Source organism: Rhinoderma darwinii, chromosome 4, assembly GCF_050947455.1.
Source record: "Rhinoderma darwinii isolate aRhiDar2 chromosome 4, aRhiDar2.hap1, whole genome shotgun sequence".
In the NCBI taxonomy this organism is placed as follows: Eukaryota; Metazoa; Chordata; class Amphibia; order Anura; family Rhinodermatidae; genus Rhinoderma; species Rhinoderma darwinii.
Genome location: NC_134690.1, coordinates 197,484,166 through 197,497,938, shown reverse-complemented (window position 1 = coordinate 197,497,938; position 13,773 = coordinate 197,484,166). Strand labels below are relative to the sequence as shown.

Below are 13,773 nucleotides of genomic sequence, written 5' to 3'. Positions count from 1 at the left end.
TACGTCTAGAAAAAGACAACTGGTTATAAAGGTAGAAGAGGTAAATACAATTCCGGTGGCACTACTTGAAATTGAAACTATAAATAAAGATGCTGAAAAATGCAATAGAAAGAAAGACACGAATGAGAAAATGGCAACATAATATTAGAACAGGGATGAGCGCTGCATGAGAATATACTTGGGGAAATAAAACATGTACTGGAGACATGAGTCACAAAGCAGTGAGGAATACTCAAGAGATGCCATCGCAACAACAAGGACTAAAGTATAAAAAGGCCCCCTGATGAAAGTCATTTGTTAGAAAGGGTGTTTTCCTGAGGGAGGCTTGTTGTAGAGTTTCCGGAGATGTGACTAGTGGAAGTGTTCAAATGTCCAGGCCTTAAGGAAGAACTCCACTAAATGGGATTTTTTTTCTTATTTTCTTTTCCGGACATTTAATGTTGACTTGCCAGCAATATTCTAGCTGTGCAAGGCTGTCTTCACATCTGCATTGTGGAGCCTCCATTGCAGATCAATTAAAAGTAGCGGACAAAAAAGCGCATCATGCAGCGCTATTTTTTCTGGTAAAAAAAACGGACACCATGACAGAAATCCGATAGACCCCATTATAGTCAATGGGTTCCATCTGGCACCATTGTTGTCCCTCACAGCTATAATTTTCGTCTTTCTGCTGTCATGACGGAGCATAACAATGGAAATGAATGACGTAGATGTGAACAGAGCCTAGTTAGCTTCTTACCAACGCAGTTGCACTTATACATTTTGAACCCTTTCATTATGGCCAGCTGTGCAACGTGATCTCAGTTTGACCACCAGTCCAGACCATGCTCTAAGGAGAAACGGACTTCCGGTTTGAATATATGGGGCTAACTTCCTTTCAACTATAGGATTTCATCATCGCCTATCAAATGCCTCCTGGCAGCTCTCCGACACATGCCCTCCCCACCAAGCTCTGCCCTCCCAGTTCCTCTGTATGTTCCCCCATGAATAGAGTTTTACTTCATTTCTGCACAATATAAGGGACCTGGAGGGAAGGGATATTAAACTTCCCTGACACTCACTTTTTCTGTTACCTGCGGTGTCCAGTTCCAGTGTATTCCTATAAGATGTAGCTTCACAATGCTCTTCCATGCTTCCTGTTTGTAAGCGCTGACAGGCAGAAACCTATCAATCACAAGCAGGCTGTAGGGAACAGCTTCTGAAGCAGTATCTCATAGAAATAAAATGGACTCTGCCCGCAGCACTCACAGAAAGCTGAGAAAGCCTGTGTGCCATGAGTATTTTAGAACTCTCATCATCCAAGGCTTGGGGAGAGCGGTGTGATGCAGCATCTTATAGGATACACTGGAGATCCTACAATGTAAAGCAGCATCTCATATGATACACAGGGGACACTGCAGTGGTAGTAAGGGGAGTTAGAACTATTGATTGATTAATCAATGTTGCTGCACTCAGACAGGACTCCGGAGAAGGAATTTGCTGTGAGATGAGACTCCGCCCCCCAGTGCTATTGTAAAGCCACAGGCATAACAGAGACGAGTCTGTGTTAGTGAAAGAAACACAAGATGGTGGACGGCCCATATATGGCATATCATAAGTGTGTGCCTTTTATTAAATTAGGCCCATTTTACTCCAGCTGTCTTTTTTTTTTTTTTTTTTTAGGTATTAATTCACTTCTGAAGTGGCTTTAAGGAGATTATATTAGAAACCCCCTCATAAATCAACCCATTTTAAAAACCGCACCCCTAAAAATATCCAAGACAGCATTTATAACATTTGTTTACCCTCTAGGTGTTTCAAAGGAATTAAAGCAAAGTGAAATTAAAAATGTCATTATTTTTGCAGATATTCAGTTAATCAATTTTTTTTTTCTGTGACAGAGGGCGCTCCCTCTGTCACAGATCCCTCTGTGTTACAGATTTTGGGCCCTCCTTTTTATTCTGATATTTTTCAGGCACCATTTCAGGTTTGTGGAGGCCTTGAGGTGACCAAAACACCACCAAAAAGACCCCATTTTGGAAACTGCACATTTTAAAGAACTAATTTAGGGATATTAGTAAACATTTTGGCCCCACAGGTGTATCATAGAAATATTTAGATTTGGGGTTTAAAAATGTAAAATTACATTTTTTTTTATTTTTAATATGTAGTTTTAGCTAAACTTTTTTCATTTCACAAAGAATACAAGTGAAAATGCACCCCAAAATGTATTATGCAATTTCTTCAAAGAACGGTAATACCCCATACGTGGTCATAAACTGCTGTATGGACACACGGCAAGGTTCAGAAGGGACCAAGCGCCATTTGGAGCGCAGATTTTGGTGGTATAGCTTCAGGATGCAATGTCGCAGTTGCAAGGCTCCTGAGATACCAGTACAGTAAATACTACCCAGAAGTGACCCGATTTTGGAAACTACACCCCTAAAGGAATTCATGTAAGGATATAGTGAGCATTTTGACCCCACATAATATATTAGAATTGGGACGTGAAAATTATAAACTATATTTTTTTCAACAATATGCAGATTTAGCTCAAAATATTTCATTTTCACAAGAAATATAGTAGAAAAGGCACCCCAAAACGAGTTACGCAATTTCTCCTGAGTACGGTTATTCCCGATATGTGGTCAAACTGCTGTTTGAGCATATGGCAGGGCTAAGATGGGAAGGAGTGCCATTTGGAGCCCAGAATTTGCTTGAATGGATTTTGTGCACCATGTTATATTTGCTGAGCCTTTGAGGTACCAGTAAAGCGGAAACCCCTATAAGTGACCCTATTTTGTAAAGTACACCCCTAAAAGGTATTCATCTAAGGGTGTAGTCAACATTTTAACCCCACATGTGTTTTCCAGAAGTGAAAATTGCATTATTTCCCTAAATATTCCATTTCAGTGTCCAACATGTTGTGCCCAGCTTCTGCCACTGTGAAAAGACAACTCTAATTATTAGGCTGTGTTTCCTGGTTTTAGAAACAACCTACTTGTGGCCCTAAGCTTTTTCCTGGACATACGACAGGGAGTGAAAGAGTACCATTTGGTGATTTGCACAGCATTAACCCACAACTGAAGAGGCTCAGAGGTGAAATAATAAAAGAAAACCACAAGAAGTTACCCCATTTTAAAAACTACACCCCTCAAGGCATTTATCAAGGGGCGTAGTGAACATTTGTATCCCACTGTTATTCAGAAAAAGAAAAAAAATCGCGCAGTAGATGGTGCAAAGTGAAAATTGCACTTTTTCTGCAAATATGCCATTTCTGTGCCCAATATATTGTGCCCTGCTTGTGCCACCAAATACAACTCAGGTTTTTAGTTTTTTTTGGGTGGAAGAAAAAAAGCACTTCTAGAAATGTTTTTTTTAATATTCCTGCCGTTAACTGTGTGGGTTAAATAGCGTGGTCCTTACGGATGTGGCAATGCCAATTATGTGTATTTGTTTATTTTAATTTCTTTACAAAATAATGCATTTTTAAAAGGGGGAAAAGGTTTTTGTGCCTCTAATATTTTCAAGCATTTTTTTTTTTTTTTTTTTACTTTGACATTTTTCTCTTTCTCCCACCATGGGAATTCACCATGCGATCAACTGATCAATTTTATAATACATTGCAATAAATTACTGTATTGCAATATATTATGACATACGAACAGGAATCCTATTAGCCTTTCGTATGTGACAGATTGAAGGTCATTCTTAGGCTTTTGGCTGCGTTGCGCAGGGGGAGATGTGGTGACAGAGGGAGCACCCTCTGTCAAACACTAAGATAAATCGGTTGCTATTGATTGCAGGATCTAAGGGTTTAAAGAGCAGGAGCCCAGCTCTCAGTCACAGCCAGACTCCCACAGTGAATGGCCAGGCACAGTATGGCCAGTATTAAAAGGGGTATTCCCAGATTCGACAATTATCACCTACCCAAAGGATCGGTGAGAATTGCTGGGGGTGATAATTGCTGGGGGCCCCACTGATGTGATCACCCCTATCATGAAAACGGGGTTCCCGAGCCCATGTTCCTCCTCATTGCTCAACTGCAGTGAGGAGAACATTAAATAGAGTGGCAGTCGAACATGTGCACTACCGCTCCATTCAAAGTTTTTTGGGACTGCCAGAAACAGTTAAAGAGGCTCTGTCACCAGATTATAAGTACCCTGTCTCCTACATAATCTGATTGGCGCTGTAATGTAGATAACAACAGTGGTTTTTATTTTGAAAAACGATCATTTTTGAGCAAGTTATGAGCAATTTTAAATTTATGCGAATTAGTTTCTTAATGACCAACTGGGCGTGTTTTTACTTTTTACCAACTGGGCGTTGTACAGAGGAGTGTATGACGCTGACCAATCAGTGTCATATGCTTCTCATCGAATAGATGATCACTTACCAAAGCCAGCAATGTCCAAAACGCCAATAAAGAAGGCAGAACTCTCAAAGGGGAAGCACTGGTTTACTCTATTAACCACATGATCGAAGAGACGGCTGTAGACTGCCTTTGCCAGTGCATCTCGGGCATTGTTTGCCTGCTCCACTTTCAGTGGCACCCTGAAACAAAGAAAAATTATAAATAGGAAAGTCCTTAGAATGGCTAATCAATAATCATCATTTAGTTTAATAAATATAGGACCATGAGTCTTCTTCGGTCAAGTCCCTATTGATTACAGTTTTTAGAGACGAATGCTCTTTGACTTTATGGGAAATATACCATGATGTTGGTCTATTAACAGCTTTCATTTATTAAAAGGGATTAAAGGGGATTTCAAATCCATAATAATGAAGTTCTCATGGTGTAAAACGTCCCCCACTGCCCCCTTTTGTCATCGGTGTGATATAGGATCAAGTATAAAACAAAAGAGCTCCTATGTGGGGTGCTCCCGTGGCTGATAGAAGCACATAACGGTCGTTATAGGAAAAATTATACTTCTTTATTCCAGACGGACTTTCAATGAAACAAATAATTAATATGGATGCTACGTACCTAGGTCTTCCTCAGGCTTATGTTGTTTCATTGTAAGTCCATCCGGAATAAAGAAATATCATTTATTTCCAATAATGACCGTCATGTGTTTTATCAAATACGGGAGCGCTCCACATAGGAGCGCTTTTGTTTTATACCCAATCCTGTATCTATTGGACGCTGGGAGGATCTCCTTTCTTATGAAACAAACAACCAGAGTCAGCTCCGGAGGAAAGCAAACCGCGCTGAGTCAGATGTCTACAAAGACCCGATATGCCATAAAGTTGTGTTGTGCCGACCATCTAGCATGACCCGATCAGATGAGCCTTCTTGTTTCACCTACTATTACGTGCACACATTTCTCAAACTTTATTACCCTAGGGAAACGCTGTATTTGTCCCATTTTTTGTCTTTACTAAGCGTTATCAGAATAAAGACATTTCATCCTTCCAACATGACCACGACAGCCAATCACAGGCCACAGCGGTGAGGTTTTGCAATAACCAAAATTGACAGTGAACCCCAGTGACATGACACACTATAGTTGTCGTACAGAAATTACAAGCTTTACAGCTTCAAAATGAGAGATTTGTTTTATTAGCACCTTAATGACCAGGCTTGAAAGGGCCTTAAAGAGGCTCGGTCACCACATTATAAGTGCCCGATCTCTTACATAAGGAGATTGGCGCTATAATGTAGGTGACAGCAGTGCTTTTTATTTAGAAAAACAATCTATTTTCACCAAGTTATGAGCGATTTTAGCTTTATGCTAATAACCTTCTTAATGCCCAAATGGGCGTGTTTTTACTTTTGACCAAGTGGGCGTTGTGGAGAGAAGTGTATGACGCTGACCAATCAGTGTCATACACTTCTCTCCATTCATTTACTCTGCACATAGTGATCCTGCGTTGTTCGCTATGTGCAGTCACATACACACATATTAACGTTACTGAAGTGTCTTGACAGTGAATAGACATCACTTCCAGCCAGGATGGGATGTCTATTCACAATCCCGACACTTCGGTAACGCTTGTGTGGGACTTACAGCAAAGCAAGCGAGATCACGCTATATATGACAGCTTACAGCGAGGTCACGCTTGCTGTGCTGTAAATCCCACACAAACGTTACCGAAGCGTTGGGATTGTGAATGGACATCCCGTCCTGGCTGGAAGTGATGTCTATTCACTGTCAGGACACTTCAGTAACGTTAATGTGTGTGTATGTGACTGCACATAGTGAACAACGCAGGATCACTATGTGCAGAGTAAATGAGTGGAGAGAAATGTATGACACTGATTGGTCAGCGTCATACACTTCTCTCCACAACGCCCACTTGGTCAAAAGTAAAAACACGCCCAGTTGGGCATTAAGAAAGTTATTAGCATAAATCTAAAATCGCTTATAACTTGGTAAAAATAGATCGTTTTTCTAAATAAAAATCACTGCTGTTACCTACATTATAGCGCTGATCTCATTATGTAAGAGATAGGGCACTTATAATGTGGTGACAGAGCCTCTTTAATGACCAGCAACATTTCTAACGTTATGCATATGAATTGTTTGCGCACTTTATTAATCATTGATGTACATTTATGCATTTTGGAGAGGTGTACATACATGAAATGTGTGGGTGTTTATTGCCTTTACCCGGCCGGGTGTGTGACGTTTATTGTGGTCCAGGATCACGTTATAACGTTTGTTGTAACAATTTTAAATTTATATTTATTAAAGACATTACTCGTTAAACCTCTAGCCGTGTGCTCGCTTTTCCCTTTCTGGAAAATCCCCGTTTTCTTCCCCGTTTATTCTAACAGGGCTCAGTGACCGCATATATTTTGAGCTAATCTTCTTCCTGGATCTTATTCGGTTACAATTCCAATCCACAAAAAAAAAACTATATAATTTCTCCTGGAGGCATTTTATCTACCCCAGTAGATACAGATAGGTCCAGAATTACCTTGACAGTGACACTATCTTCATGATTTGGGCTCTGAAAGCCACCACATTGGATTTGAAATGAAACAACTGAGATGCAATTGAAGTGTAGACTTTCAGGTTTAATTCAAGGGGTTGAACAAAAATATCCTGTGAAACATTTAGGAATTGCAACCATCTTTCTACACAGCCTCCTCATTTCAGGGGCTCAAAAAGTAATTGGAGAAATTAACATGACCATAAACAAAATGTTTTTTTTAATACTTTGTAGAGAATCCTTTGCAGGCAATGACTGCCTGAAGTCTGGAACCCATGGACATCACCAAACACTGGCTTTCCTCCTTTATGATGCTTTGCCAGTCCTTTACTGCACCTGTCTTCAGTTGCTGCTGGTTTGTGGGTCTTCCTGCCTTAAGTTTTGTCTTAACCTGTTAACGCCGAAGGACGGATATATCAGTCCTCTGCAGCTGCTAGTTCGCGCAGGACAACGGATATATCCGTCCTGTGATCGCGCAGGTACTGACAGTGTACACATGGGATCAGCGGCAGGAGCATGGCTCCTTATACACAGCCTGGCTCCTGCTACAACTGCCGGAATCGAAGCGCGCACCGATTCCGGAAGATTAACCCATTAAATGCCGCTGTCAATAGCGACAGCGACATCTAATGTGTTTGACAGAGGGAGGGAGCTCCCTCTGTCAGCCCATTGGCGTCCCCGAAAAGAAATCGCGGGTCGCTATCGGGTTTCCGTGGCAGCCGGGGGCCTAACAAAGACCCACAGGTCTGTCTTCAGCAAATGCCTGTTAGGCCATGCCGGAGGCATGGCCTAATAGATTGCCTATCAGTATAACAAAGCATTATTGCCTGTCAGTGTAAAACTAAGTATACCAAAGCATTATAGATGCGATCAGCAGATCGCATAGTGAAGTCCCCTGGTGGGACAAAAAGAAAAAAAAATGTAAAGCAGTTAAATAAAGTTTGTGGAAAAAAAAAAAAAAAGTGGTTTTATTTACTAAAAGTGCCAAAACAAATAACACATACACATATACTGTATGGTATCCCCGCGATCGTAACAACTTGAACAATAAAATTAACACATTAATTAAACCGCCGGATGAACAGCGTCCAAAAAACAACGGCAAAATTCTCTCTTTTCTCCCATTCCCCCCATAAAAAAAGTAAATAAAAGTTAATCTATAAGTCCTATGTACCCCAAAATAGTACTAATGAAAACTACACATTGGCCCGCAAAAATCAAGCCCACATACGGCCACATTGACGGAAAAATAAAAAAAATTACATCTCTTGGAATGCGGCGATGCAAAAACAAGTAATATTTTTCTAAAAGGGTTTTTATCGTGCAAACGTAGGAAAACATATAAAACCTTTACATATTTGATATCCCCGTAATCGTGCCGACCCGTAGAATAAATTTAACATGTTATTTACGCTGCATAATAAATGGCGTAAATTTATAACGTGAAAATCAATGCTGGAATAGCTGCTTATTTTCAATTCACTCCTAAAATAAAGTTAATAAAAGTTAATCGATATATTATAAGCATCCACAAATGGTGCAAATACAAAATACAACTCGTCCCGCAAAAAACAAGCTTTTATACGGCTATGTCGACTCTTGGAATGTGACCGTGAAAAAACAAAAAATAACCCTTGGTCATTAACGCGCAAAATGGCCTGGTCATTAAGGGTTAAGTAAGTGAAATGCATGCTAGATCGGGTTGAGATCTGGTGATTGACTTGGCCATTGCAGAATATTCAACTTCTTTGCCTTAAAAAAAAAACTCCTGGGTTGCTTTCGCAGTATGTTTTGGGTCATTGTCCATCTGTACTGTGAAGCGACGTGCATTTGGTTGAATCTGAGCAGAAAGTATATCCCTGAACACTTCAGAATTCATCCGGCTGCTTCGTTCTTCAGTCACACCATCAATAAACACTAGTGACCCAGTGCCTTTGGCAGCCATATATATATATACTTACATACACACATTACCCAATATCAACATCCAAGAATTGGGGAAGGACGTCGGGAAGACAAAAAGCAAGAAGGAGAATAGGGGGAGGGTAAAGGAATGTAAATATAAACAGCAGGAGAAGAAATTGCTTCTTAACCCCTTAATGACCAGCCTATTTTAGACCTTAACCCCTTCCCTCTTTAGCCACTTTTGACCTTCCTGACCGAGCCTCATTTTTCAAATCTGACATGTTTCACTTTATGTGATAATAACTCCGGAATGCTTTTACCTATCCAAGCGATTCTGAGATTGTTTTCTCGTGACACATTGGACTTTATGTTACTGGCAAAATTTGCTCGATATGTTTAGTATTTAATTGTGAAAAACACCAAAATTTAGCGAAAAATTGCAAAAATTAGCATATTTCTCAACTTAAATGTATCTGCTTGTAAGACAGGCAGTTATAACACACAAAATTGTTGCTAATTAACATCCCCCATATGTCTACATTAGATTGGCATAATTTTTTGAACATCCTTTTATTTTTCTAGGACGTTACAAGGCTTTGAACTTTAGCAGCAATTTCTGACATTTTCAAAAACATTTCAAAAGGCTATTTTTACAGGGGCCAGTTCAGTTGTGAAGTGGCTTTGAGGTCCTTATATATTAGAAACCCCCAAAAAGTCACCCATTTTAAAAACTTCACCCCTCAAAGTATTCAAAACAGCATTTAGAAATGTTCTTAACCCTTTAGACTTTTCACAGGACTTAAAGCAAAGTAGAGGTGAAATTTACAAATTTCATATTTTTTTGCAGAAATTAATTTTTAATCCAATTTTCTTTATAAGACAGAAAGTTTTACCAGAGAAATGCAACTCAATATTTATTGCCCAGGTTCTGAAGTTTTATGTGGCCCTAGCCTGCTACTGGACTGAAGCACCGGCCTCAGAAGCAAAGGAGCACCTAGTGGATTTTGGGGCCTTATTTTTATAACAATATATTTTAGGCACCATGTCAGGTTTGAAGGGCTCTTGCGGTGCCAAAACAGTGGAAATCCCCCAAAAGTGACCCCATTTGGGAAACGACACACCTCAAGGAAATTATCTAGAGGTGTAGTGAGCATTTTGACCGCACAGATTTTTTACAGAAATTATTGGAATTAGGCCGTGAAAATCAATATCTAAAATGTAGGTTTAGCATTTTTTTTTTCTCATTTCCACAAGGACTAAAGGTGAAAAAATTTCTCCCGAGTAAAACCATACCACTCATGTGGTAATAGACGTTTGGACACATGGCAGGGCTTAGAAGGCATGGAGCACCATTTGGTTTTTGGAGCTCACATTTAGCAGAAATGGATTGCGGAGGCCATGTCACATTTACAAAGCCCCTGAGGGGACAAAACAGTGGAAACCCCCCACAAGTGACCCCATTTTTGAAACTACACCCATTGATGAAATTATCTAGGGGTATAGTGAGCATTTTGACCCCACAGGTTTTTTGCAGAAATTATTGGAATTAGGCCCGGAAAATAAAAATCTACATTTTTTTCAAAGAAAATGTAGGTTTAGCTAATTTTTTCTCATTTCCACAAGGACTGAAGGAGAAAAAGCACCGCAAAATTTGTAAAGCAATTTCTCCTGAGTAAAACAATACCCCACATGTGGTCATAAACGGCTGTTTGGACACACGGCGGTGCTTAGAAGTGAAAGAGCGCTATTTGGCTTTTGGAGATCACATTTAGCAGGAATGGTTTGCGGAGGCCATGTCACATTTGCAAAGCCCCTGAGGGGACAAAACAATGAAAATTCCCAAAAGGTGATTCTATTTAGGAAACTACAACCCTTGAGGAATTCATCTAGGGGTGTAGTAAGCATTTAGACCCCATAGATGTTTCATAGAATTTATTAGAATTGGGCAGTGTAAATAAAAACAATCCTTTTTCTTAAATAAAACATAGCTTTAGCGCAAAATTTTTCATTTACTCAACAAATAAAAGGAAAAAAAAAAGAACCCAACATTTGTAAAGCAATTTCTCCCGAGTACGGCAATACCCCATATATGGTCAGAAACTGCTATTTGGGCACACGGCAGGGCTCAGAAGGGAAGGAGCGACATTTGGAGTGCAGATTTTGCTGGATTGGTTTCTGGGCGCCTGTGGGACCAAAACAGTGGAAACCCCCCAGAAGTGACCCCATTTTGGAAACTACACCCCTCAATGCATTTACCTAGTGGTGTAGTGAGCATGTTAACCCCGCAGGTGTTTTGTAGAAATTAGTGTGCACTCCATGTTGCAGAGTGAAAATGGGATTTTTTCCATAGATATGCAAATATGTGGTGCCCGGCTTGTACCATAACAAGACCGCCCTCTAATTATTATGCGGTGTTTCCCGGTTTTAGAAACACCCTACATGTGGCCCTAATCTTTTGCCTGGACATACGGCAGGGCTCAGGAGTGAGAGAGTACCATGCGAAATTGAGGCCTAATTTGGCGATTTACAAAGTATTGGTTTACAATTGCTGAGGCTCTGATGTGAAATAATAAAAAGAAACCCCTGAGAAGTGACCCCATTTGGAAACTGCACCCCTCAAGCCATTTATTAAGGGGTGTAGTGAGCATTTCACCCCACAGGTCTTTTCCATAAATGAATGCGCTGCGGATGGTGCAAATTAAAAATGTAAATTTTTCCCTAGATATGCCATTTCAGTGGCAAATATGTCATGCCCAGCTTATGCCACTGGAGACACACACCCCAAAAATTGTTAAAAGGGTTCTCCCGGGTATGACGATGCCATATATGTGGAAGGAAACAGCTGTTTGGGCACGCAGTAGGGTTCAGAGCGGAAGGAGAGCCATTTGGCTTTTGGAGAGCGGATATTGCTAGGCAGTAGTTTTGTTTGAGTATTGCTGGTGTTTCCGTTTATAATGTGGGGGTACATGTAAGCTGGGCAGAGTACATAAGGGGCATAGTCAGGTGGTATAATAATGAGGTAAAAAAAACAATAAAATGATCCATAGATGTGTAGCAATCCTTTCTGCACAGGCCGGTGTCGCACTGATATATGGCGTCCTTTCTTATGCCCCTTTTGGTCCACACTCCGCACCTTTGCAGTTTGGGGAATTTTGCTGGGAAAGTGTTGTCCAGGTATAATACGGGCATCGGCGCTTCCAGCGGACATGTTTGGGCCCTCCCTTTCCTGGTTCCCTAATTTTTGGTCCTTGATAAATCGCCTCTTCAAACAACTGCATATTTTTTATTTCCTGACTTATTGGAGCCATAACTAATTTTATTTTTTCATAGACAAAATTGTATGAGGGCTTTATTTTGCGGGACGAGCTGTAGTTATTATTGGTACCATTTTGGGGTACATGCGACATTTTCATCACCTTTTACCTTATTTTTTGGGAGGCCAGGTAAACAAAAAACCGCAATTCTGGCATAGTTTTATTTAGTTTTTTTATACAGCGTTCACCAAGCGTTATAAATTACATGTTAACTTTATTCTGCGGGTCAGTACGATTCCGGCGATACCTATTTTATAGGACTTTTTTATGTTTTGCAACTTTTTGCACAATAAAATTACTTTTGTAAAAATAATGTATTTTTTCTGTCGCCAAGTTGTGAGAACCATAACGTTTTAATTTTTTTGTCGATGCAGCTGTATGAGGGCTTGTTTTTTGCGAGACGAGCTATAGTTTTTATAGGTACCATTTTTTGAATACGTGCGACTTTTTGATCATTTTTTTATTCCAATATTTATACGTCAAAGTGACCAAAAAACAGAAACTCTGGTATAGGTTTTTTTTATGCGGTTCACCGCGTGCAATAAATATAATATTTTGATACCTCAGGTCGTTACGGTCGTGGCGATACCAAATACGTATGGTTTATTATTTTTTTTCAATAATAAAAGGACTTGATAAAACGCAATCCCCCTTTTACTCTTATTTTATTACTTGCAACTTTTATTGTTTTCAAACTTATTTTTTTCACTTTTTTTTTATACTTTTTTTACACTTTTTCTCAAGTCCCACTAGGGGACTTGAAGGTCCAGCTGTCAGATTTATTTTTTTCTAATACATTGCACTACCTACGTAGTGCAATGTATTAGATCTGTCAGTTATTCACTGACAGCAAGCCGATTAGGCTTCGCCTCCCGGCAGGGCCTAATTGTCTTCCGTAATGGCAGAGCAAGAGACCATTGTGTCTCCTGTTGCCATAGCTGCAGTCGCCAGTCCCGATTTTCTGTCAGGTCTGGCGATCTGCTAGTAACCGCTACGATGAAGCAAACGCTTTTGATTGCTGCATCAAAGGGGTTAATGGCAGGGATCGGAGCTAGCTCCGGTTCCTGCCGTTACAGGTGGATATCAGCTGTAACATACAGCTGATTTCCACCGCTGATGACGCCGGATCAGCTCCTGACCCGGCGCCATTTTGCCGGGCGGATCTTGACCGGTATCCGTGCTAGGCAGACCGGGAGGCCAGTATTAAGCCTCCGGTTGCCATTGCAGCCACCGGAACTCCGGCAATTTCATTGCTGGGGTTCCGATGAGCTGCAAACACCTTAAGTGCAGCGATCGCGTTTGAGCGCTGCACTTAAGGGGTTAATGGCGGGGATCAAAGCTAATTTCGGTCCCCGCCGTTACAGTCGGATGTCAGCTGTAAGATACAGCTGAGATCCGACGATGATGGCACCGACTCAGCTTCTGAGCCGGTGCCAAACATTTGGCGTATGGGTACGGCAAAATGCGGGAAGTCAATGCTTTCCATGGCGTACCCATACGGCAAATGTCGGGAAGGGGTTAATGACCAAGCCATTTTTTACGTTTTTCCATCGTCTCATTCAAAGAGCTATACACTTTTTATTTTTGAATCGACATAGCTGTATAAGGTCTTGTTTTTTGCGGGACAAGTTGTAAT

General features: G+C 40.6%; 1 protein-coding gene across 5 annotated transcripts in view; it reads right to left on the bottom strand.

Annotated features, from left to right (window-relative positions):
* MYO6 (myosin VI) overlaps positions 1-13,773 on the bottom strand; it is a 274,062-nt gene that overhangs the window by 113,257 nt on the left and 147,032 nt on the right. For all 5 annotated transcript variants that reach the window (XM_075862043.1, XM_075862045.1, XM_075862044.1 and 2 more), the window contains exon 13: positions 4,376-4,533. In XM_075862043.1, coding sequence (XP_075718158.1) covers positions 4,376-4,533 — 158 coding nt within the window. The remainder of the gene's footprint in view (positions 1-4,375; positions 4,534-13,773) is intronic.